The sequence below is a fragment of the Bubalus bubalis genome, chromosome 9 (assembly GCF_019923935.1).
Source record: "Bubalus bubalis isolate 160015118507 breed Murrah chromosome 9, NDDB_SH_1, whole genome shotgun sequence".
Taxonomy (NCBI): Eukaryota; Metazoa; Chordata; class Mammalia; order Artiodactyla; family Bovidae; genus Bubalus; species Bubalus bubalis.
In genome coordinates this window covers 93,591,834-93,618,669 of record NC_059165.1, presented here as the reverse complement: position 1 = coordinate 93,618,669, position 26,836 = coordinate 93,591,834, and the positions used below count along the sequence as shown (strand labels likewise).

Genomic DNA, 26,836 nt, shown 5'->3' with positions numbered 1-26,836 from the left:
TTCAAGAAATACTTTAAAATTGTGCAAGGATCTTGTGTAATGATGTTCATCTCAGCATGGGTTTTGAGAGCAAAAATCTGGAAAGCCTGAATGTCCAAGCAATTGGTTAAATAAAACATGTGAAAATCAAATCATGGGATAGTGTGAAAGTGTTAGTCACTCAGTCGTATCTGATTCTTTGTGATCCCATGGACTGTAGTCCGCCAGGCTTCTCTGTCCATGGGATTCTGCAGGCAAGAATACTGGAGTGGGTAGCCATGCCTTTCTCCAGGGGAGCTCCCATATACAGGGGAAGCCCCCTATGCAGTTGCTAATAAAAGAATGATATAGTATATCCATATACATTAACAAGCAGAAAGGTTCATGAGCTATTTTTAAGTAAAGCAAAGTACAGAATCACATTTGTTGTTTTTCACCTGGTTTTGACATTTACTTCATTATATGAGATGTCACCACCGGGGAAATTTGGAAGTTTGCATAGGATTCTATGTCTATTTTTGCAACTTCCTGTGAGTCTACAATTATATGTCCTCTTAAAAAAATTTTATTTATATTGAAGTATCATTGATGAATAATATTGTGTTAGTTTCAGGTGTACAGTAAAGTGATTCAGTGATACATGTACAAGTATCTATTCTTTTTCAAATTCTTTTCCCATTTAGGTTATTACAGAATATTGAGCAGAGTTTCCTGTGTTCTACGGGGAAAAGCCAGAAACTCTGGCTGTCTATTTTAAGCATAGCATTAGGTACATGTCAATTTCAAACCCCTAAACTATCTCTCTCCCCACCTGTCACCCCCATAACCATAAGTTAGTTCTCTAAGCCTATAAGTCTGTTACAGAACCATGTGCTATATTATCTCATTTTGCTTTTAAAACAGCAAGCATTTTAATTTAAACTTTCATATTTATTGTATTTATGTTTCTGGCACTAATTGAGATTTTAAAATAAATATAATTAATACTTATTGTGAACCAAGTATTGATTATATATTATTTAATTATATATACATTATATATTATTTTTATTTTATAAAATAATATATATTATTTATTTAATAAAATGAATTATCTAATATATGTTATATATATTTATTATATAAAATATACATGAAGATTCATATATAAATACATTTTTATATATTATTTTATATATTATTTAATTTATAATTAAATTAATTATATTTAATTTACATATATTTAATATATATTATATTTTGTTATATATTATATGTATTATGTATAATATAATATACTATATATAAATAATGTGTATAATTTATATAGTGTATATAAATATTATATATTATCATATATAATATATTTTAGATATAATCATATATAATATAATTTATATTATATTATATATATTGCATGTTTTATATTTTTTATATTTTATTATATTTGTGTATTATCATATATATTATATATTATTATATTCTATATTTATATTTTATAGTTATATATAATATATATTTTATATTATATATGTTATATATATTATATTATATATATAATCTTATATATATTATTATATATAATAAGATATATGAGATATCTTATATATAATATATAATATAATATATATACTATATACTATATATAATAAGTATATGATATTATTTATATATTATATATGTAATTTATGTATAGCATATATAAATATTATATATTATATATTATTATATATGATATATTTTATATATAATCTTATATATATAATATAATATTATATATATAACATATATATAATATATAATATAATATTTATATATTATATATTTATACTTTATTGTTTTTGTATATTATTTATTGTATATAATTACATATAATCATATATATTATATATGATTATTTATAATTATATATTATATATTTTTATATTTTTATATATATATTTATATATTTTATATATAATCTTATATATCTTATTATATATAATAAGATATATAAATATTTTATATATCTTATATATAATATAATATATAAGATATATAAGATATATTATATATCTTATGTGTAATATATAATATATATAACATAATATAATATATATACTGTGTATACTATATAATATATATTAAATATAATTAATATATATTATATATTATTATATTATATATTATATAGCATATATAAATATTATATATCATATATAATATATTTTATATATAATCTTATATATTATTTAATTTTATGATATATTATATATTATTTATTTATTATTTATATTATTTAAATAATATTATATATATTATTTAATTTTATGATAACTATGAAATAGAGGCTACTGTTAATACCACTTTGGATAGGAAAACATGAGTACATATCTTGTAGGTAGCAGGACCAAGATTTGAACCTTGGGGGGGTCTGACATCAGACGTTGGATTCTTAATCACTGCTATAAACCACTCAGTAGGTACTCAATAAATGATTCAATGTGTGTGTGTATGTGTGTGGTGTGGATCTGTTTTCCATGTATTCACAAAGTAAAAAAAGATATGGAAAGATACACATCTAAATGTTAACATTTGGTTCTGTCTAAGGAACAGAGTAAAGGAAAGAATAGCAATAATTATATTAACATTAATGCTGATACTATTTCCTTGATTGTTGATTATTATCAATAAATTGACTATAAAATGTGACCCCAACCAAAAAAAAATCAGAAAATAATTCCCAACTTAAGAAACAAAGGGAAGAAATTAATTGAATCCAGTCCAATGGTGAAGGAAATTAACAGAAATCTTAGCAGGGAAAACAATTTCTATCTACCCAACTTTGATAACAATAAGATGAAAAGAACTTCAGTAAAAACTGAGTCAGAGTGAAACTTGAGAGATGTTTGTCTGGGAAAAACAAGATGTACTGAGTTTTGTAACCATATCCCAAATGAAAGGCATGAATTTGGGGTCCCTCTCCACTGACGCAGCAGAAGAATCTCAACTACAATCATCCTGAAAAAGTGTGATTCTCAGTTCTGTAGCAGATGAAATATCATCAAAACTCCCTTTGACATTAAATTTATTCATCTTAGCTAGCTAGAAAGTTTAGTTTATATCTTCAGAAAAGAAAAAAATATCAGGCAGGCTAAAACTCCATAATGGTGAAACATGTGTGTTAATTTTAGGACATCTTTTAATCTTTGGCTTAATTTGGAAGTCTGTTCCTTAATGGTTGGAACAATTTGATGTATTAGAGAAGCAAACCAACCAGATGATTTCATGCCAAAAAGCAATTAGACTTGTGATTTTTATCTGAACAATTTAAGAGAACAATTTTAAAATTGACATACTGCATTGCACATTTTAAAAATCTGAATTATTATATTCATATGTGTGGTTGATTGGATTTATAAATCCTTTAAGAGCATAGTAAGGGCTTCTCAGGTGGTAAAGAACCCGCCTGCCAATGCAGAAGACATAAGAGATGTGGGTTCGATCAGGAAGATCCTCTGGAGGAGGAAATGGTAACCTATTCCAGTATTCTTGCCTGGGGAATTCCATGGACAGAGGAATCTGGCGGGCTATACTCCAAAGGGTTGCAAACAGCTGGACATGGCTGAAGCAACTTGGCACACATGGCATGTAAGGGTATAGTAACCTTGCCTCAGGTTTGTAAATCTTCATTCAGTACTTAAAATTTGGGGAGAAATGAGAAAACATGTAAACATGGTAGAAAATGTTTGCAGGAATTTAAATAAGTTAGTTGAAAGGGCTCATTGTTTATACAAATTTAATCTGAAAACTCCATGAATGAATATACACTTCATGAATAAATGTTATATTAATTAATTTAAAATTCACCAGAATACAAATGAAAGTGTTATTTTCTTATTTTCATTTAGATTTATCAATGAAATAACAACATCCATTAGTTTCAACTTTAAGACTTAATAGAAATTAATGTTTAATATCTGCAACTGTAGAGAACTATATTCAGTATCCTATGATAAATCCATAATGGAAAAGAATATTTTTTAAATGTATATATGTGAGTAACTGAATCACTTTGCTATATGACAGAAATTAACACAACATTGTAAATCAACTATATATCAATAAAAAGATCTGAATAAAATCTGCAACTATAATGATCTAGTCATTCCACTTCTAGGTATTTACCCTGGAGAAATGAAAATGCAGATTCACACACACACACACACACATAATGTTTATGTAGCTCTATTGATAATCACCAAAAGTTAAGGTGGGGGTGGAGGAATGAAGAGATCTTGGTCAACTGGAAACAATTCAAATATCCTTCAAAGATGAGTGGATAAACCTTCTGTGGTCCACCCAGAAAATGGGATACTACTGCCGCTGCTGCTGCTGCTGCTAAGTCACTTCAGTCGTGTCCGACTCTGTGCGACCCCATAGACGGCAGCCCACCAGGCTCCCCTGTCCCTGGGATTCTCCAGGCAAGAACACTGGAGTGGGTTGCCATTTCCTTCTCCAATGCATGAAAGTGAAAAATGAAAGTGAAGTCGCTCAGTCGTGTCCGAATCCTAGTGACCCCATGGACTGCAGCCAACCAGGCCTCTCCGTCCATGGGATTTTCCAGGCAAGAGTACTGGAGTGGGTTGCCATTGCCTTCTCCGAAATGGGATACTGCTGCTGCTGCTGCTGCTGCTGCTAAGTCGCTTCAGTCGTGTCCGACTCTGTGTGACCCCATAGACGGCAGCCCACCAGGCTCCGCCGTCCCTGGGATTCTCCAGGCAAGAACACTGGAGTCGGTTGCCATTTCCTCCTCCAATGCATGAAAGTGAAAAGTCAAAGTGAAGTCTCTCAGTCGTGTCCGACTCCTACTCAGCCACAAAAAGGAGTGAAGCATTGACACGTGCCGCAAAGTGGATGAAACTTGAAAACACAGTGCTTACTGAGAGAAGCTAGACTCTAAAGGCCACTCATTGTGTGATTCGATTTACAAAACATTCTTGAAAAGATAAAACTAAAATGACAGAATAGATCAGGAATTCACAGGCGCTAATGGTTAAGGGATTGAATATACGGCGATAAAGAGGAAACCCAAGGAACTTCTTCCGTGGTCCAGTGGTTAGGACTCTGCACTTCCACTGCCAGGGTGCAGGTTTGATCCTTGGTTGGGGAACTAGGATCCCACATGCCATGTGGCAAAAAAAAAAATTTTTTTTTAATTTTTTAAGTAAAAAAAAAAAAAAAAAGGAAGGCCAGGGAAGTTGTCGGGGGAGAGGAATGGAACAGTTCTATTGTCTAATTGTGGTGGTAATTACACAAACCTACTCAGGTAATAAACCCCACAAAACTGTACAGAAAAAAAGGCAATTTTTCTGCATGTTAATTTTTCAAACCTTACAACTGGAGCAGATTAAACGTTAACTCACAACCCTTTTATGTTAAAGAGGATGTTCTGCACCCAAGGTATGCCCCCAAGATGTTCGACACTCAAAACATGATTACAAAGACTTCAGTGTTACCTTCAGAGAGACGACGGTGGTTTTGTTTTCACAGACATTGTCCAGAACGCTGAGGGTGGCATTTATCAGCGCACAAAAGGAAACCTGTATCCAAGCGGGAAGAGCATCTGTGAGCATTGATCAAGCATGAAATGCACAAACTGGGCCACTGAACCCTCCACATGGGGTGGTCCTGAATTCCTGGTGTCACAAGGCTATAGTATTCTCAGGAAAATAAAAACTCACCTTTCAATCAGTACTGGAGTCACAGCACCTTTCTCTCCCATAAGAAAGAAAAGAAACCATCAACCAACAGCAAAACTATTGAGTGGGGTAAAAAGACAGAAGTTCCAATATTTTGGCCAACTCATTGGAAAAGACCCTGATGCTGGGAAAGATTAAGAGCAGGAGGTGAAGGGGGTGACAGAGGATGAGATGGTTGGATGTCATCATTGACTCAATGGACATGAGTTTGAACAAACTCCAGGAGATAGTGAAGGACAGGGAAGTGCAGAAACTGCGTGCTGCAGTTCATGGAGTCGCAAAGAGTCTAACACAACTGAGTGATTGAACAATAAGAACAAAAACAGACAGAAAATGTGTGAAAAAACCAGTGGTCCAATTGGAATATAATTCAGCTATGAAAAGGACTGAAGCACTGATACTCCCTACAACGTGGTTGGGCCTTGAGAGCATGATGCACAGTGAGAGAAGCCAGACACAGAAGACCATGTAGTGTGTGATTTCATTGATATGAAATATCCAGAATGAACAAGTCTATAGAGATAGAAATTAGATCACTGTTTTGGGGGGGTTGAGGACAGGAGGGAAGAAAGAGTAACTGCTAATGGGCATATAGGGTTTATTTTGGTGGTGATGAAAAAGCTTTGGAGATAGAAGTGGTATTTTCACACCACTGTGAGTGTACTAAATGCCTCTGAATTGTACACTTTAAAATGATCAATTTTATGTGTATTTCACAATTTAAAAAAATCAACTGCTGTCTGAAGTACAGTGACATCAATTTCTGAAAATGCTTCTGGAGTCTTTACTCACTAGAATGACTTCATTAGAAAATCAAGATATCCAAATTCCTTTTTGCCTGGCTTGGAGGCTGTGTATCATCCATTCCACATCACACAGATGCAGCAATACACCTCGCAAAAAGTGAGACTCCAACATTCTTACTTGTTTGAGTAAATGAATTCCCAAGTTTTAGATAGGCAAATGTCCTTCCTTTCCAGCTTTTCTTGAAGATAGGTGTAAGCAAAAGTGATACTAGGTCATGTGCTTAAATAGAAGGACTGTGCCTTTCACTTGCCCTTCTCCCCTGCCCACCAACTGGAATGCAGATTTGACGGCAGGAGCTGCAGCAGCCATTTTGGACCACAATAAGGGAGTCTTGTGTTGATGATGGAAGAGTATTATGGAGCCATCATGTCAGATCTCAGCAGCTTACATTCATATTGCTACAAAGAGAGAAATAAACATCTATCTTGTCTAGGCCATGATTATTTTTGTCTTTGTAAAAGCTGCAGGACAACATCCTACCTAAGTGCCTCCTGGGAGAAACCTCGAAAACTAGGAACCTTCAAAAATACTTACATTTTTAGGCTCCACCTCTGCTCCCACATGGCATAACTGGACCTGCGTGTTGTTGTGTATCACATCATCTTTACACTTGAAGGGAATCCCTCCAAAGAAAACAAAAGCAACCAAATCAAACTTAACCCCAGCAAGTCTGTGTTCATCATCCCCTGCTTGAAATCCATCCATTGCCATGTTATACAATGCAACCATGAAAATGAACAAACTATAGCTACACACTACAGCAGTGATTCTGAGAAGCATGATAGCAAGTGAAGAAAGCAAGTCAGAAAAGACTATACATAATACAATACCACTTTATAAAGCTCCAAAGCAAACCATACTAAACAAGGAATGTTTAGAGGGGGAATATTTTAAGTTCAGTAACTACAAAGTTCCAAGTGGGCCTCTCTTCAGAGGACTCAGGGATATGCATTGGCATTGATGATGTTCTAGTTCTTATGTTGCTAAGGCCTTAAGATATACTCATTTTATTATTATACCCCTTTGCCTCCATATAAGTTATCTATACTTCTAACACATCAAATAGCCCATAACTTAAAATTTTTTAAACCTTTCAAAGTTCCCCATGGTTCTCAGCAAAAAGACTACAAAATTCTTTACACAGCACACAAGTCCTGTAAAAGCTGACCTCTGCCCACATCCTCAGATGACATAAATACCATTTCCCATGCCCTCCTCACTTTGCATTAGCCTCAGGGCCTTTGCACATGCTATCATTTGAAGCACCATGATCTCTACTCTTCATCTAGATAATCCACACTCTTCCTTCAAATTTCTGTTTAAATGACACTTCACAGAGCATATTAAATATCCCACTACACAATGCCCAACAAAGTACACTGCAGTTTTTCAATTATCACACTCATTGTGGCTATTAAATAATTATGCATGTGCTCCCTTCCCTAGACTATAAGCTCCATGAGGGTAGATATCATGTCTATCATATCCAGGATTAAATCCTCAGGACCTAGTGCAGGGGACTGTTGAATTCATTAATTAGCAGATGCTCCAAAAATAATTTATCAAATGAGTGATTAATGAATGAACAAGTGAACAGAAAATAAGAGAATATGTAGATAAAGTAAAAAAAAAAAAAAAAGGAGAATCCAGAGAATGAGAAAAAGTGAGAATTCTACAAAGCAAGACACAGATTCCATTGCCAAGACAGGTAAGGAAATGACTACTTTGGCAGCTGAAGTTGCCGTGTTTCCCGGAGCCTTCTGGATTGGGATGAAAGCCTACAACGCAGCCACAGCTGTAGGAGCCCAGGGTGTTGGTGCAGACAGAATTTGGGCCGCATCGTGAGGGATCCTGAAGGCACTCGTCAATATCTGCAAAAAACTCAAAGATATCAAACAGTGCAGAGGAGTAAGGTGATAATTCTTTCCAAGCAGGTCCAGCAAACTTCCTACTCCCCTATGCAGTCCACCTTTTGATCTATGGAGTTGAGTTTGTCCATTGCTTGGTGCAAAGCCAGAGTGGCAGGTGCAAAAATAGCTCCCAGGGGTGTTGGTGCATATCCCATTGAAAAGGCACCTGTCAAGGCACTCATCAACATCTGCAGGGTACAGACCAGGCATGATGCAGATGGGTCACCAAGCCAACAAAAATCACACTTCCCCTTTCAAAGCAGAGGGTGCACATGTGCTCAGTTGCTTCAGTCGTGTTCGACTGTTTGTGACCCTGTGGACTGTAGCCCACCAGGCTCCTCTGTCCATAGGATTCTCTAGGGGAGAATGCTGGAGTGGGTTGCCATGTTCTCCTCCAGGGGATCTTCCCCACCCAGGAATGGAACCCACGTCGCTTGCACCTCCTGCATTGCAGGCAGATTCTTTACCACTGAGCCACCAGGGAAGCCCCTCAAAGCAAAGAGTTCTTGCTAAAACATAACAGCCCAATCAGGGACTACATTTCCCAGAATCCTCTGCAGCTAGATGGGATCATATGACTAGCTTTCATTTATGGGATGTGAAGGAGTATGACATGTAACTTCTGGGCCAAGGGGTTAAGAAGTTGCTATACTTTTTCTCTTTTTCCCCACTGACTGTAACCAGGAATTTCTTTTTAAAATCTTTTGGCCACACCCATGTGTCCAAAGTGGGACCTTAGTCCCCTAACCAAGGATGGAACTTGCACCCCTTACATTGGGAGCATGGAGTCTTAACCACTGGACCACCAGAGAAGTCCCTGGAACCAGGAATTCTAATGTCTTAAGGGATAGAAGAAGCAAGAGATACAAAGAAACTGGTTCCCTATATCACTCCATGGAGGAAAGTTGCCCCTCAGCCAAGTATATCCGTATTGGATTGGTGTGAGGGTAAGAAATCTCTATTTTGTTGATCTAGTGGTTCTCAACTGAGGGACCTTGGGCAATGTCTGGAGAAATTTTTAGTGGTCACTTGGATCCAATGGGTAGAGACCAAAGACCCTGACAAATATCCTATAATGCACAGGTCAGCATCCCCAACACACAACAAAGAGCTATCCAGCCCCTAAAGTCAATAGTACCAAAGTTGAGGAACCCTGGCTGTATAACCAATGTCCCTCTGAGGATTTCTGAGCCAGCTGCCATGCTCTGAGGAAGCCCAAGCAGCCATGAGGAAAACTCCATAAGGAAAACTGAAGGGCCAGCTGAACTCCCAGCCAGAGGCCATTGCCAACTACCAGCCATGTAAGCAAGGTTATTTTGGACCTGCCAACCATGCTAGGGCCCCAAAAAAACCATATGGTCAACCCACAGAATCATGGGCAAAGACAAATGACTGGGGACTTCCCTGGTGGTCCAGTAGTTAAGAATCTATCTTCCAAAACAGGGGACACGGGTTCAATCCTTGGTTGGGGAACTAAGATTTCAAATGCCATGGAGCAACTAAGCCTGCACGCCCCAACGAAAGATCCCATGTACCACGACAAGACCCAAAGCAGCCAAATAAACAAATACTTTTTTAAAAAGAACAAATGACTGTTGTGATAAGTCACCACCATGTTTCAGGGTAGTTTGACACCCACTGAGAAGTCCCCAAAAACGGCAGGAAGAGTTACCTGCACACTTGAAAGCCTCAGGTTTTTCAGGGGTCCACACACCAGGTGAAAAGAACCCCGGCAAGCAGGAGCAGCTGTATTTTCCTGGGAGGTTGGTGCAGACAGAACTGGGACCACAAAGAGTTGAGTTCCTGGAACATTCGTCCACATCTAAGCAGAAAATCAAAATGCAGAGGACCGATGAGAGTACAGTAGCAGCTCACAGTCCCATCACTGACTAAAGCCAACGGGTTTCCCTGACTCCTTCAGGCTCACCTTCTTAAACATATTTGTGTCACTATGAAAAGAAAGCATTTAGAGACATGTGTGTGACCCATGCAAATCTTCTGATGAGGATCCCCCACAGCTCAGGACAAACTCCACACTCCTCATTAGAACATGTAAGACCCTGAGAGTCTGTTCCCAGCTGAGCTCATCTTTTCCTTTCTTTTTTTTTTTTTTTCCTAAGATTTTTTTATGTGGATCAAGGCTTCCCTAGTGAGTCAGTGGTAAAGAATCTACCTGTCAAAGCAAGACACATGAGTTCGATCCTTCAGTCCAGAAGATACCCTGAAGAAGGAAATGGCAACCCAATCCCATATTCTTGCCTGGATAAACCCATGGATAGAGGAGTCTACAGTCCACAGGGTTGCAAAAGAATCAGACATGACTTAGCGGCCAAATAACATTATTTTAAAGTTTTTACTGAATTTTTTACAGTATTGCTTCTGTTTTATGTTTTGGGATTTTGGCTGTGAGGCAAGTGGGATCTTAACTCCCCAGCAAGGGGTCAAACCTGTACCCACTGCATTGGAAGGTGAAGTCTTAGCCACTGGACTGCCAGGGAAGTCTCTCATATTTTGCTTCTAATGCCTTCATAATCCATGATTCAAATTTACCGATTACCTGTAGGTTCATGAGGCTCATTCTCTCTCACCTGTGTTCCCTCAGCCTCAAATTCATCACTCCCCTCTTTTGTTAATGAATTTCAATTCCTCTCCAAGGAATCACTATATCCAAGTGGAGGGGTAGAGAGCATGGATGTCATGAGTTCAAAGCCTGGCTCTGACCCTTGTAATCTGTGTTTTACTGGACGTTATTGAGTGAATTGTGTCTCCCCAAAATTCATAAGTTGAAACCCTCCTCTCCTCCAGTGGGATGGCATTTGGATGTGGAAAACAATTAGGTTTAGATAAGATCTTGAGTATGGAGCTCTCGTGATGGGATTAATGCCCTAAAAAGAAGAGGAAAAGGGGCTTTCCTGATGGTCCAGTGGTTAAGAATCTGCCCTGCAATGCAGGGGATGCAGGTTCAATGCCTGGTCAGGGAGTTAATATCCCACGTGCCATGGAGCAAATGAGCCCTCACACCGCAACTACTGAGCATGTTTGCCACAACTACTGAGTCCATGCACCACAGGGAAGACTGAGTGCCACAATTAAGAACAACACAGCCAAATAAATACGATGCAACCGTGTGTAAAACAGAACTACATGTTATACTTTTGAAAAAAGAGGCAAAACACAAGAGCTCTCTCTCTCTCTGCTGTGTGGGGACACAGCAAGAATGCAGCTCTGTACAAGGCAGGAAGAGAGCTCTCTCCAGAACCCTACCATGTTGATACTTAATCTTGGACCTCCAGCCTCCAAAACTGTGAGATAATAAATCTCTGTTGGTGAAGCCCCCACCCCCGGTCTATGGTACCTTGTTATGGCAGTCTGAGCTAATACTCTGGATAAGAAAAGTCATCTCTCTGTGTCTCTGTTTCCTCATCTTTAAAATGAAAGCAATAATAGAACCCACCCAATTGAGTTGTTCAGAGGATTAAATAAGATGATGAGATCAAACCAGTCAATCTTAAAGGAAATCAACCCTCAATATTCATTGGAAGGACTGATGCTGAAACTGAAGCTCCAACACTTTGGCCGCCTGATGTGAAGGGCCACCTAATCAGAAAAGATCCTGATGCTGGGAAAGATTGAGCACATAAGAAGGGGACAACAGAGGACGAGATGGTTGGATGGCATCACCGACTCAATGGACATGAGTTTGGGCAAACTATGGGACATAGTGAAAAACAGGGAAGTCTGGCGTGCTCAAAGAGACAGACATGACTTAGTGACTAAACAACAATAAGTATCTTTAAATACTCAGAATGGAATCTGGGGCAGAGCAAATATTATAGATGTATTCACTAGCTAACGTAAAAAATGCACTGCAAACATGTGGCGCTTTCTTTGTGGCAGGCAATGAGGAAAATCTTTTCAGGCATCCACTTCATGGAAGCTCACAGCAGCCCTATGAATTGCAAACTAGTATTCCCATTTTTCAGAGGAGAAAACTGTGGCTTCAAAACTGTGCAAAATCACATATCTTGTGAAAAGTACAACTGTGATTTAAATCCAGGTTCTGTCTGGCTCTGGTATCTTTACATGACAGCTTTCCCAGCTGCCTTGAGTCTCAGGGACTGGGAATTTGAGGATTAAGTTGATATCTGTCCTGCACAAGCCCACCCTGAGATGTTAGCGGTTGCAACCTGATTCAGAGGCAGAAGGGCATGGTGGTTGGGGTATGGAGTCACACTGGGAAGAGCTGAATCTTAACTCTCTTATTTCCTTTCTACTTGACCTTGGTGATTCCATCACAATGGAGGCTGTTCCTCATCTGTAAGATGGGTATAAAATACCATTGTACCATCAGTTTGTTGGGAGGACTGAATGAACACGTTTGGAAGAGCTTAGTGTCTTGGCTTGTCCAGACCACTGCACCTACTGTTTACTCTTCCTGGAACACCCTTCCCCAGATACCCAGGATCTCACTCCTTCAGGTCTTATATCAAAAATCAACTTCTCAGCATGACCTCTCTGTACCATTCTATTAAAACTACATCACCCTCATGTATTCCCTATTCACCTTTCCTTGAACTATCCCTGACACACAAGATTTCCCTGCATGCATTTTGTTGTTACCTTCTTCTCTGCACATTTCATGATAAGTTCCAGGAGAACAAGTAATTTTTACCTGTGTTACTCACTGCTGTATCCTTCATCCCTAGAATAATGCTTGGCATATACTAGGTGCTCAAGAAGTATTTGTAGAATGAATACATGAATGAATGATTGATTATTGGCTTCAGCTCTACAGACAAGGGCTTTGGACTCAGCTGAGACCCACTTCAACTTCTTCCCCACTACTGCTGCCTTTGCAAACAGATTGGACTTGATTCTTCACTTACCTTCACTTACCCTTCACTTACCTTCACATGTCTCTCCTGGTCCCTGGAAATTCTTCTTTCCACTTCTGGATTCATATCCAGTGTTGCAGACACAAGAGTAGCTTCCAAGACTGTTGTGGCAAGTTGAATGCTCTGGGCAACTTCTGGGATTGGCACATTCATCCACATCTGGTGAGTAGAAATCAAAACCCATGTCAAAAAAGGAGAAGTGGTGAAGATGGGACACTACAAACAGGATATCATCTCCCCTTGACCCTCCCCAATATCCAGACTTTCCCCTTCTCCCTAACCTCACTTTAAGTTAGGCATGGCCATGAGAATACATTCTGGCCAATTGTATGCACACAAAAGGTGACAAATAGTTTCAAACCATAATGATCATAGATTGTAGAAATGGCTGTCATGTTCTACTCCTCCCTGTGTCCAACCTTGGCATGAGGCTTGTGCCATACAGTGTGACATTGCCACTCATCTCTCTAACATGTGGAGTTTGATTCTGCAGCCCTTCACTCTAGCTGGCTCTAGGACTTGCACTAGCCAATAAATACAGCAGAAGCAACGTGGTGGCACTTCCAAACAGACCTCAGGAAACCTATTTCTGTTCATACTTTGGGTCCCTTGCCTCTGTCATATGAACAAATCCCAGGATAATAAGAAAAAAACAAAATGAAAGAGACACAGATCATCCCAGATGAGCTGCAGATATATGAGGCAGTCCAGCCAAGATCAGCAAAGCTGACACACAGCTGACCACAAACACATGCTCTAGCCCAGTGGAGACCTAAAGAACTGGCCAGAGCAGAGCCCAACCTAAACTTCCAACATGTGGAGTTAAGAAATAAACAAATGGTGGTTGTTTTAGCCACTAACTTCTGGGGTCATTTGTTACTCAGCAATAGCTAACTGCTACAAATAGATCAGAAGTGTCAGAGATGATTTCAAAATATCTCTAATTCCAAGCCAAGGGAATATGTTGAGGGCTTGATCACTCTATGCCTTGCTTATGGAATCACCCTCCCTTCAGATAATTAATAATGCTGCCTCAGACTCAGGAATTGAAACCCATATCTCTTGGTGACAGTATTCTGCTTGCAGTGTGCAGAATAGATTTGAGAAAGCAACACTAGAAAAATGGAGAGACTAGTGAGGAGGCCACTGTAATAATGATGGAACTTAAGCCAAGGATGGAAAAGAGTAGAGATTCAAGACATATTTAGCAGGTAGATTGCCCAAAACACAATGACTGATTTAATATGGAAGGGAAGGGAATATCAAGAATAACTCTCAGGTCTTCATTCAAATACCTTTCAGGAAAAAAATTCTGAATTTTGGATCTGAGCTTTCCCCAGGACAGAATTTATCTCAGTGCTAATGACACATGGGACCTTCTTGGTTATTCTTGGTTGTGGGGAGGCTGTGATGTGCATTGGAGGATGTTTAGCAGGATCTCTGGTCTCTACCCAGAGACTGACCAGTTGATTAACACAAACTACCCACCAACATCACCAGAACGGAAAACCAAAACTATCTCCAGATACTGTCACATCTCCGACCAGTGAGATGTAAATCAGGCTAGAGCTTGAGCCACGAAGTATTCTCAATACTGACTGAGCCACAGCTTAACTCATAGTAGGCACTCAACAGGAGTTCAAATATGGCTTCTTCTACTTCAAAGCTGTGTATCCTTGGATTAATGACTTTACCTCTCTGAGCCTCAAGTGGATCATTAAGAACATAATCTTTACCTCATAGGAACATCAAGTAAAGTTCTTGATTAATTGAGTAGCTAAAAAAGAAGATCAAGTTCTCTATACTTTCACAGATGGAGTTTTTAGAGGTGAATCCAACATCACAGCTGCAGTAGTTGCTTCCCAAAGAGTTGGTGCACTCAGAATGCTCTAGGCAGACCCCATGGGAGAGGCATTCATTAATGTCTGAGGAACAGTGGAGGAGAGTGAGCAGACTAAAGATTAGGTGTCTCAGTTTAGCACACCATGTACTCAACTCAATAGGAGTTGTCTACCAAAGACCCAAGCCTGAGAGTCTGAGCATATTACCTGTGCAGGTAAAATGACCTGACTTTCCAGGGATCCAATTATTTCCAGTGGGAGAAGAGAAACCAGTCAAACAGCTGCACTCATACCTTCCTGGCAAGTTTCTGCAGCTTGAGTTAGGACCACAAGGTGGGGGCGTTTGAGAACATTCACCTATATCTGGAGAGAAAGAAAGACAGAGTTACAAATTTTCTTTATCTTGTGAAATAGTTTGTACTTTCCAAAGATAGTTGAAACAATGTCTTTCATTCCTAATGCCCTTATCAATGCCCTACTTTGATACACCTTCCATCAAGCAATGAGGTTTCTATTTCCTCCCCTTGAGTCTGAGCATGCGTGTGACTGTGCTGGTGGAGACAACAGCTCATAAAAAGACCGTGAACATCATCACCGTATCACACACTTCCACCTGGTTCTCGTGAGATGCCCATGCTTGACTCAGCTGCCATACTGTGAGGAAGCTCAACTAGCCATGAAAAAAGCAGCTCTCATGGAGAAGAACGTAGACCTCCAGCTTCCAACTCTGGCAGAGCTGCCAGCCAACAGCCAGCACCACCTTCACCTTGTGAGGGAGCCCCTTTCAAAGTGGATCCTCTAGCCCGCAGTTGGGCCAACACAACTGTCGCTGCATGGGAGAATGTCAGGCCATCATCAACAAACTCAGCCCAAATACATGATGGTGTCTTGTTTCTTGTCTGATTCTCTCACCATGAAAAGAAGTTCCAGTAGAATAAATGTTTCTTCTGTGTTATCACAGTATCCTCCATCCCTAGAATAATGCTTGCAATATAGTAGGTGCTCGAGAGGTGTTTGTTGAAGGAATGCATGAATGAATCCATTGCTATTGGCTTCAGCTTTGCATAGGAGGGCTTTGAACTCAGCTAAGACCCACCTCAACTTCTCCCCACCACTTCTGTCTTTGCAAACACATTGGCCTTAATTCCCCAGAAGACCCCTGCACATACCTTGACACATCTCTCCTGGTCCCTGGAAACTTTTCCTTCCACTTCTGGATTGAAAACCCGGGTTGCAGACACAAGAGTAGTTTCCAAGACTGTTGTGGCAAGTCGAATGCTCTGGGCAACTTCTGGGATTGGCACATTCATCCACATCTGGTGAGTAGAAATGAAAGCCCGGGTCAAGGTAGAAGAAGCAGTGAGAACAGAACACTGCAAACAGGAGATTCATTCCACCTGTTCTCCACCAGACGTACCCCCGCACCCCACAATATCCTGACTTTCTCTTTCTTTCTAAGTTCCCTTGCAATTAGGCATGAATGAGAATACATTCTGGCCAATTGTATGCAAGCAAAAGGCAGACAGTCGTTTAAAACTGTAATGATTATAGATTGCAGAAATGGTTGTGTTCCTTTACTCCTCCCTGTGTCTGCACCTTGGGATTAGGTTTGTGCTACACACGGCGACCTTGCCACTCCTCTCTTTAAGATGTGGAGTTTGGTTCACCAGTCCTTGACTCTAGCTGGCACTATGACTTGCATTGTCCAATTGAAATGGCAGAAGCATGTGGTGCCACTTTCAAACTTAGACCTCAGAAACCTATTTGCTTCTGCTCATTCATTGGGCCCCTTGCCTCTGCCATTTGAACAAACCTCAGGCTAATAAGAAAAAGACAAAGGGAAAGAGAGATGGATCATCCCAGATGAGTCCCAGGTATGTGAGACAGCCCAGCCATGATTGGCAAAGCTGAAACACAGCTGACCACACACACAGGAACAAGCTCAGTGGAGACCAGAGGAGTATTGTGCTAAGTCATAAAAACATCAGACACTTTCACCTTGTTCTTTTGGAATGCTCATGCTTGACTCAGCCACCATACTCTGAGGAAACTCAAAGAGCCATGATAAAACAGCTCATGTGGAGAAGAACTAAGACCTCCAGCCCACAGCTTCACTCAGCACCAGCTTCACCTTTTGTTAGCCCCCTTTAAGGTGGATCTTCTAGCCCCCAGTGGAACCAGCTCAACTGGCACTTTGTGGAACAAAGTCAAGTCATCCTCACCAAAGTCAGCCCAAATACAGATGCATGCACGTATGTTGTTTATCATGTTTTTTCCCGCCCTCAACAAAAAGTTTCAGGAGGACAAGCATTTTTGCCTGTGTTACTCACTACAGTATCCTCTATCCCTCAAATAGTGCTTTTCTATATAGTAGGTGCTCAAGAAGTGTTTGTTGGATGGATGCATGAATGGGTGAATTGGCTCCAGTTCTGCAGACAAGACTTTGAACTCAGCTGAGACCTACCTCAACTTCTAACTCTTCCTCCAGTACTGCTGTCTTTCCAAACAGATGGGCTTGATTCCCCCAGAAGACCCCCACACCTACCTTGACATGTCTCCCCTGGTCCCTGGAAACTCTTCTTTCCACTTCTGGAGATATATCCTGGGTTGCAGGCACAAGAGTAGCTTCCAAGACTGTTGTGGCAAGTCGAATGCTCTGGGCAACTTCTGGGACTCCCACATTCATCCACATCTGGTGAGTAGAAATGAAAAGCCGCATCAAGGCAGAGGAAGAAGCCAGGACAGGGGACTGAAAACAGGAGATTCACTCCAACTGTTCGCCACCTGATGCTCCCAAATACTCAGACTTTCCCCTTCTCCAAAACTTTCCTTGCAGTTAGACATGACCTGAGAAAAATTCTTGCCAACTGTATGCACACACAAAGGGGTGGAAAATAGTTTCAAGCCATAATGATCATTGATTGCAGAAATGGCTGTCATCCTTTACTCCTCCCTGTGTCCACACCTTGGGATGAGGTTCGTGCTACAAAATGCAACCTTGCCACTCTTCTCTTTAAGATGTGCGGTTTGGTTCACCACCTCTTCACTCTACCTGGTTCTGTGACTTGCTTTCAACCAAGAAGTACAGCTGAAGTAAAGTGGTGCCAGTTCCAAACTTAGACCTCAAGAAGACTATTTGTTTCTGCTTATGCATTGGGCCCCTCCCCTCTACCATACGAACCAACCTCAGGCTAATAACGAAAAAGACAAAGTAGAAGAGAGATGGGTCATCCCACATGAGACCCAGATATGTGAGACAGCCCAGCCAAGATCAGCAAAGCTGACACACAACTGACCACAAACACAGCAACAAGGCCAGTGGAGACTTAAAGAACTGACCAGCAGAGCCCAACTCAAAGTGCCAGCACATGGTCAAGAGATAAATAGTGGATATTGTTTTAGCCACTCACCTATGGGATGATTTATTACTCCCCAATAGCTAACTGCTACAAATAGGCCAGAAACATCAGAGATGACTTCAAATATCTCCAATCAAAATCAGGTAGAAAATCATAATCTCTACCTCATAGCATCATCAAATGAAGTTCTTAATTACTTGAAAAGGTAAAGAAGATCAGCTTCTTTACACATTCCCTGAATGAGGATGTTAGAGCTGAATTCAACTTGGCAGCTGCAATGGTAGCTTAACAGTTGGTGGACTCAGATGCTCTGGGAAGACCCCACTGGAAAGGCATTCATTGACCTCTGAGGAGCAGTGGAGAAGAGTGAGCAGATAAAGATTAGGTGTGTAAGGTAAGAACATATATGGGCACATGCATGCTAAGCCACTTCTGTGTTGTCTGAATCTTTGTGACCCTATGGGCTGTAGACCACCAGGCTACTCTGTCCAAGGGATTCTCCAGGCAAGAATACTGGAGTGGGTTGCCAAGCCCTCCTCAAGGGGATCTTCTGGACCCAGGGATCAAGCCTGTGTCTCCTGCATTGGTAGGCAGGTTCTTTAGCACCTGGGAAACCCCCAAGAAACTTATGCACCCAACACATTTGGAGCTGTCCACAAAAGACCCATGCCTGAGAGCCTGAGCACATTACCTGTACAGGGGAAATGACCTGGCTTTCCAGGGATCCAATTATTTCCCGAGACAGAGTTACAAATTGCCTTCATCTTGTGAAATAGTTTGTATTTTCCAAAGATAGTTGAAACAGTGTCTTTCATTCCTAATGCCTTTAATTCAATGTCCTTTCTTCGATACTCCTTCCATCAAGAAATGAGGTTTCTATTTCCTCCCCTTGAATCTGAGCATGCGTGTGACTGTGCTGGTGGAGACACCAGCTCATAAAAAGACCGTGAACATCATCACCGTATCACACACTTCCACCTGGTTCTCGTGAGATGCCCATGCTTGACTCAGCTGCCATACTGTGAGGAAGCTCAACTAGCCATGAAAAAAGCAGCTCTCATGGAGAAGAACGTAGACCTCCAGCTTCCAACTCTGGCAGAGCTGCCAGCCAACAGCCAGCACCACCTTCACCTTGTGAGGGAGCCCCTTTCAAAGTGGATCCTCTAGCCCGCAGTTGAGCCAACACAACTGTCACTGCATGGGAGAATGTCAAGCCATCATCAGCAAACTCAGCCCAAATACATGACGATATTTTGTTTGTTGTCTGATTCTCTTACCATGATAAGAAGTTCCAGTAGAATAAATGCTTTTTTCTGTGTTATCACAGTATCCTCCATCCCTAGAATAATGCTTGGCATGTAGTAGGTGCTCAAGAAGTGTTTGTTGAAGGAAAGCATGAATGAATCCATTGTTATTGGCTCCAGCTTTGCATAGGAGGGCTTTGAACTCAGCTAAGACCCACCTCAACTTCTCCCCACCACTTCTGTCTTTTCAAACACATTGGCCTTAATTCCCCAGAAGACCCCTGCACATACCTTGACACATCTCTCCTGGCCCCTGGAAACTTTTCCTTCCACTTCTGGATTGAAAACCCGGGTTGCAGACACAAGAATAGTTTCCTAGACTGTTGTGGCAAGTCGAATGCTCTGGGCAACTTCTGGGATTGGCACATTCATCCACATCTGGTGAGTGGAAATGAAAGCCCGGGTCAAGGTAGAAGAAGCAGTGAGAACAGAACACTGCAAACAGGAGATTCATTCCACCTGTTCTCCACCAGATGTCCTCCCGCCCCCCAGAAGATCAAGACTTTCTCTTTCTTTCTAAGTTCCCTTGCATTTAGGCATGACATGAGAATAAATTCTGGCCAATAGTATGTGAGCAAAAGGCGTGCATTCATTTCAAACTGTAATGATTATAGATTGCAGAAATGGTTGTCATCCTTTACTCCTCCCTGTGTCCCCACCTTGGGATGAGGTTTGTGCTTCACAAAGCGACCTTGCCACTCCTCTCTTTAAGATGTGGAGTTTGGTTCACCAGTCCTTGACTCTAGCTGGCGCTATGACTTGCATTGTCCAGTTGAAATGGCAGAAGCATGTGGTACCACTTTCAAACTTAGACCTCAGAAACCTATTTGCTTCTGCTCATACATTGGGCCCCTTGCCTCTGCCATTTGAACAAACCTCGGGCTAATAAGAAAAAGGGAAAGAGAGATGGATCATCCCAGATGAGTCCCAGATAGGTGAGACAGCCCAGCAATGATTGGCAAAGCTGACACACAGCTGACCACACACACAGGAACAAGCCCAGTGGAGACCAGAAGAGTATTGTGCTAAGTCATAAAAACATCACACACTTTCACCTTGTTCTTTTGGAATGCTCATGCTTGACTCAGCCACCACACTCTGAGGAAACTCAAAGAGCCATGATAAAACAGCTCATGTGGAGAAGAACTAAGACCTCCAGCCCACAGCTTCATTCAGCACCAGCTTCACCTTGTGAGTGAGCCCCCTTTAAAGTGGATCTTCTAGCCCCCAGTTGAACCAGCTCAACTGGCACTTTGTGGAACAAAGTCAAGTCATCCTCAACAAAGTCAGCCCAAATACCATATGCATGCACGTATGTTGCTTATCATGTTTTGTCCCGCCCTCAACAAAAAGTTTCAGGAGAACAAATATTTTTGCCTGTGTTACTCACTGCAGTAGCCTCTATCCCTCGAATAGTGCATTTCTATATAGCAGGTGCTCAAGAAGTGTTTGTTGAATGAATGCATGAATGGATGAATTGGCTCCAGTTCTGCAGACAAGTCTTTGAACTCAGCTGAGACCTACCTCAACTTCTAACTCTTCCTCCAATACTGCTGTCTTTCCAAACAGATGGACTTGATTCCACAGAAGACCCCTGCACCTACCTTGACATGTCTCCCCTGGTCCCTGGAAACTCTTCTTTCCACTTCTGGAGATATATCCTGGGTTGCAGGCACAAGAGTAGCTTCCAAGACTGTTGTGGCAAGTCGAATGCTCTGGGCAAATTCTGGGACTCGCACATTCATCCACATCTGGTGAGTAGAAATGAAAAGCCACATCAAGGCAGAGGAAGAAGCAAGGACAGGGGACAGAAAACAGAGATTCACTCCAACTGTTCGCCACCTGATGCTCCCAAATACCCAGACTTTCCCCTTCTCCAAAACTTCCCTTGCAGTTAGGCATGATGTGAGAATAAATTCTGGCCAACTGTATGCACACAGAAAATGGTGGAAAATAGTTTCAAGCCATAATGATCATTGATTGCGGAAATGACTGTCATCTTTTACGCCTTCCTGTGTCCACACTTTGGGATGAGGTTCGTGCTACAAAATGCAACCTTGCCACTCTTCTCTTTAAGATGTGCGGTTTGGCTCACCACCTCTTCACTCTACCTGGTTCTGTGACTTGCTTTCAACCAAGAAGTACAGCTGAAGTAAAGTGGTGCCAGTTCCAAACTTAGACCTCAAGAAGACTATTTGTTTCTGCTTATGCATTGGGCCCCTCCCCTCTACCATACGAACCAACCTCAGGCTAATAACGAAAAAGACAAAGTAGAAGAGAGATGGGTCATCCCACATGAGTCCCAGATATGTGAGACAGCCCAGCCAAGATCAGCAAAGCTGACACACAACTGACCACAAACAGAGCAACAAGCCCAGTGGAGACTTAAAGAACTGACCAGCAGAGCCCAACTCAAAGTACCAGCACATGGTCAAGAGATAAATAGTGGTTATTGTTTTAGCCACTCACCTATGGGATGATTTATTACTCTGCAATAGCTAACTGCTACAAATAGGCCAGAAACATCAGAGATGACTTCAAATATCTCCAATCAAAATCAGGTAGAAAATCATAACCTCTACCTCATAGCATCATCAAATGAAGTTCTTAATTACTTGAAAAGGTAAAGAAGATCAGCTTCTCTACACATTCCCTGAATGAGGATGTTAGAGCTGAATTCTACTTGGCAGCTGCAATGGTAGCTTAACAGTTGGTGGACTCAGATGCTCTGGGAAGACCCCACTGGAAAGGCATTCATTGACCTCTGAGGAGCAGTGGAGAAGAGTGAGCAGATAAAGATTAGGTGTGTAACGTAAGAACACATATGTGCACATGCATGCTAAGCCACTTCTGTCATGTCTGAATCTTAGTGACCCTATGGGCTGTAGACCACCAGGCTACTCTGTCCAAGGGATTCTCCAGGCAAGAATACTGGAGTGGGTTGCCATGCCCTCCTCAAGGGGATCTTCTGGACCCAGGGATCAAGCCTGTGTCTCCTGCATTGGTAGGCAGGTTCTTTAGCACCTGGGAAACCCCCAAGAAACTTATGCACCCAACACAATCGGAACTGTGCACAAAAGACCCATGCCTGAGAGCCTGAGCACATTACCTGTACAGGGGAAATGACCTGGCTTTCCAGGGATCCAATTATTTCCTGAGACAGAGTTACAAATTGTCTTCATCTTGTGAAATAGTTTGTACTTTCCAAAGATAGTTGAAACAGTGTCTTTCATTCCTAATGCCCTTAATTCAATGTCCTTTCTTCGATACTCCTTCCATCAAGCAATGAGGTTTCTATTTCCTCCCCTTGAATCTGAGCATGCGTGTGACTGTGCTGGTGGAGACACCAGCTCATATAAAGACCATGAACATCATCACCGTATCACACACTTCCACCTGGTTCTCGTGAGATGCCCATGCTTGACTCAGCTGCCATACTGTGAGGAAGCTCAACTAGCCATGAAAAAAGCAGCTCTCATGGGGAAGAACGTAGACCTCCAGCTTCCAACTCTGGCAGAGCTGCCAGCCAACAGCCAGCACCACCTTCACCTTGTGAGGGAGCCCCTTTCAAAGTGGATCCTCTAGCCCGCAGTTGAGCCAACACAACTGTCACTGCATGGGAGAATGTCAAGCCATCATCAGCAAACTCAGCCCAAATACATGACGATATTTTGTTTGTTGTCTGATTCTCTTACCATGATAAGAAGTTCCAGTAGAATAAATGCTTTTTTCTGTGTTATCACAGTATCCTCCATCCCTAGAATAATGCTTGGCATGTAGTAGGTGCTCAAGAAGTGTTTGTTGAAGGAAAGCATGAATGAATCCATTGTTATTGGCTCCAGCTTTGCATAGGAGGGCTTTGAACTCAGCTAAGACCCACCTCAACTTCTCCCCACCACTTCTGTCTTTTCAAACACATTGGCCTTAATTCCCCAGAAGACCCCTGCACATACCTTGACACATCTCTCCTGGCCCCTGGAAACTTTTCCTTCCACTTCTGGATTGAAAACCCGGGTTGCAGACACAAGAATAGTTTCCTAGACTGTTGTGGCAAGTCGAATGCTCTGGGCAACTTCTGGGATTGGCACATTCATCCACATCTGGTGAGTGGAAATGAAAGCCCGGGTCAAGGTAGAAGAAGCAGTGAGAACAGAACACTGCAAACAGGAGATTCATTCCACCTGTTCTCCACCAGATGTCCTCCCGCCCCCCAGAAGATCAAGACTTTCTCTTTCTTTCTAAGTTCCCTTGCATTTAGGCATGACATGAGAATAAATTCTGGCCAATAGTATGTGAGCAAAAGGAGGGCATTCATTTCAAACTGTAATGATTATAGATTGCAGAAATGGTTGTCATCCTTTACTCCTCCCTGTGTCCCCACCTTGGGATGAGGTTTGTGCTTCACAAAGCGACCTTGCCACTCCTCTCTTTAAGATGTGGAGTTTGGTTCACCAGTCCTTGACTCTAGCTGGCGCTATGACTTGCATTGTCCAATTGAAATGGCAGAAGCATGTGGTACCACTTTCAAACTTAGACCTCAGAAACCTATTTGCTTCTGCTCATTCATTGGGCCCCTTGCCTCTGCCATTTGAACAAACCTCGGGCTAATAAGAAAAAGGGAAAGAGAGATGGATCATCCCAGATGAGTCCCAGATATGTGAGACAGCCCAGCAATGATTGGCAAAGCTGACACACAGCTGACCACACACACAGGAACAAGCCCAGTGGAGACCAGAAGAGTATTGTGCCAAGTCATAAAAACATCACACACTTTCACCTTGTTCTTTTGGAATGCTCATGCTTGACTCAGCCACCACACTCTGAGGAAACTCAAAGAGCCATGATAAAACAGCTCATGTGGAGAAGAACTAAGACCTCCAGCCCACAGCTTCATTCAGCACCAGCTTCACCTTGTGAGTGAGCCCCCTTTAAAGTGGATCTTCTAGCCCCCAGTTGAACCAGCTCAACTGGCACTTTGTGGAACAAAGTCAAGTCATCCTCAACAAAGTCAGCCCAAATACCATATGCATGCACGTATGTTGCTTATCATGTTTTGTCCCGCCCTCAACAAAAAGTTTCAGGAGAACAAATATTTTTGCCTGTGTTACTCACTGCAGTAGCCTCTATCCCTCGAATAGTGCATTTCTATATAGCAGGTGCTCAAGAAGTGTTTGTTGAATGAATGCATGAATGGATGAATTGGCTCCAGTTCTGCAGACAAGTCTTTGAACTCAGCTGAGACCTACCTCAACTTCTAACTCTTCCTCCAATACTGCTGTCTTTCCAAACAGATGGACTTGATTCCACAGAAGACCCCTGCACCTACCTTGACATGTCTCCCCTGGTCCCTGGAAACTCTTCTTTCCACTTCTGGAGATATATCCTGGGTTGCAGGCACAAGAGTAGCTTCCAAGACTGTTGTGGCAAGTCGAATGCTCTGGGCAAATTCTGGGACTCGCACATTCATCCACATCTGGTGAGTAGAAATGAAAAGCCACATCAAGGCAGAGGAAGAAGCCAGGACAGGGGACTGAAAACAGGAGATTCGCTCCAAGTGTTCGCCACCTCATGCTCCCAAATACCCAGACTTTTCCCTTCTCCAAAACTTCCCTTGCAGTTAGGTGTGATGTGAGAAATATTCTGGCCAACTGTAGGAACACACAAAACGGTGAAAATAGTTTCAAGCCATAATGATCATTGATTGCAGAAATGGCTGTCATCCTTTACTCCTCCCTGTGTCCACAATTTGGGATGAGGTTCGTGCTACACAATGCAACCTTTCCACTCTTCTCTTTAAGATATGGGGTTTGATTCACCACCTCTTCACTCTACCTGGTTCTGTGACTTGCTTTCAACCAAGAAGTACAGCTGAAGTAAAGTGGTGCCAGTTCCAAACCTAGACCTCAAGAAGCCTATTTGTTTGTGCTTATACACTGGGCTCGTTGCCTCTACCATATGAACAAACCCCAGGCTAATAACAAAAAAGACAAAGTAGAAGAGAGATGGGTCATCCCAGATGAGTCCCAGATATGTGAGACAGCCCAGTCAAGATCAGCAAAGCTAACACACAACTGACCACAAACACAGGAACAAGCCCAGTGGAGACTTAAAGAACTGACCAGCAGAGCCCAACTCAAAGTGCCAGCACATGGTCAGGAGACAAATAAATGGTTTTTGTTTTAGCCACTAACCTATGGGATGATTTATTACTCCCCAATAGCTAACTGCTACTAATAGACCAGAAGCATCCCCTGCTGCTAAGTCGCTTCAGTCGTGTCCGACTCTGTGCGACCCCATAGACGGCAGCACACCAGGCTCCCCAGTCCTTGGGATTCTCCAGACAAGAACATTGGAGTGGGTTGCCATTTCCTTCTCCAATACACGAAAGTGAAAAGGGAAAGTGAAGTCGCTCAGTCGTGTCCGACTCTTAGCGACCCCGTGGACTGCGGTCCACCTTGCTCTTCCGTCCACGGGATTTGTCAGGCAGGAGTACTGGAGTGGGGTGCCATTGCCTTCTCCGAGAAGCATCAGAGATGACTTCAAATATCTCCATTCAAAATCAGGGAGAAAATCATAATCTCTACCTCATAGCATCATCAAAGAAGTTCTTAACTAATTGAATAGGTACAGAAGATCAGCTTCTCTACACATTTCCTGACTGAGGATGTTAGAGCTGAATTCTACTTGGCAGCTGCAATGGTAGCTTAATAGCTGGTGCACTCAGAATGCTCTGGGAAGACCCCACTGGAAAGGCATTCATTAACCTCTGCGGAGCAGTGGAGAAGAGTGAGCAGATAAAGATTAGGTGTCTAAGGTAAGAACACATATGTGCTCATGTGTGCTAAGTCACTTCAGTCATGTGTGAATCTTTGTGACCCTATGGGCTGTAGCCCACCGGGCTACTCTGTCCATGGGATTCTCCAGGCAAGAATACTGGAGTGGGTTGCCAAGCCCTCCTCAAGGGGATCTTCCTGACCCAGGGATTAAGCCTGTGTCTCCTGCATTTGTAGGCAGGTTCTTT

The 26,836-nt window shown here is 41.6% G+C and overlaps 1 protein-coding gene across 13 annotated transcripts in view; it reads right to left on the bottom strand.

The window, feature by feature from the left end:
* The window catches only part of ADGRE1 (adhesion G protein-coupled receptor E1), a 73,161-nt gene that overhangs the window by 22,533 nt on the left and 23,792 nt on the right, over nt 1–26,836 (bottom strand). For 4 of the 13 annotated variants that reach the window (XM_045166681.1, XM_025293350.3, XM_045166685.1 and 1 more), the window contains 12 exons: nt 25,142–25,288; nt 23,769–23,915; nt 21,420–21,566; nt 20,047–20,193; nt 17,698–17,844; nt 16,322–16,468; nt 15,360–15,515; nt 13,324–13,470; nt 10,089–10,238; nt 8,231–8,377; nt 7,041–7,129; nt 5,457–5,540 (listed from right to left, as the gene is read on the bottom strand). In XM_045166681.1, the coding sequence (XP_045022616.1) occupies nt 5,457–5,540; nt 7,041–7,129; nt 8,231–8,377; nt 10,089–10,238; nt 13,324–13,470; nt 15,360–15,515; nt 16,322–16,468; nt 17,698–17,844; nt 20,047–20,193; nt 21,420–21,566; nt 23,769–23,915; nt 25,142–25,288 (1,655 nt within the window). The remainder of the gene's footprint in view (nt 1–5,456; nt 5,541–7,040; nt 7,130–8,230; nt 8,378–10,088; nt 10,239–13,323; nt 13,471–15,359; nt 15,516–16,321; nt 16,469–17,697; nt 17,845–20,046; nt 20,194–21,419; nt 21,567–23,768; nt 23,916–25,141; nt 25,289–26,836) is intronic. The other 9 variants (XM_045166678.1, XM_045166679.1, XM_045166680.1 and 6 more) reach the window with 9 other exon arrangements.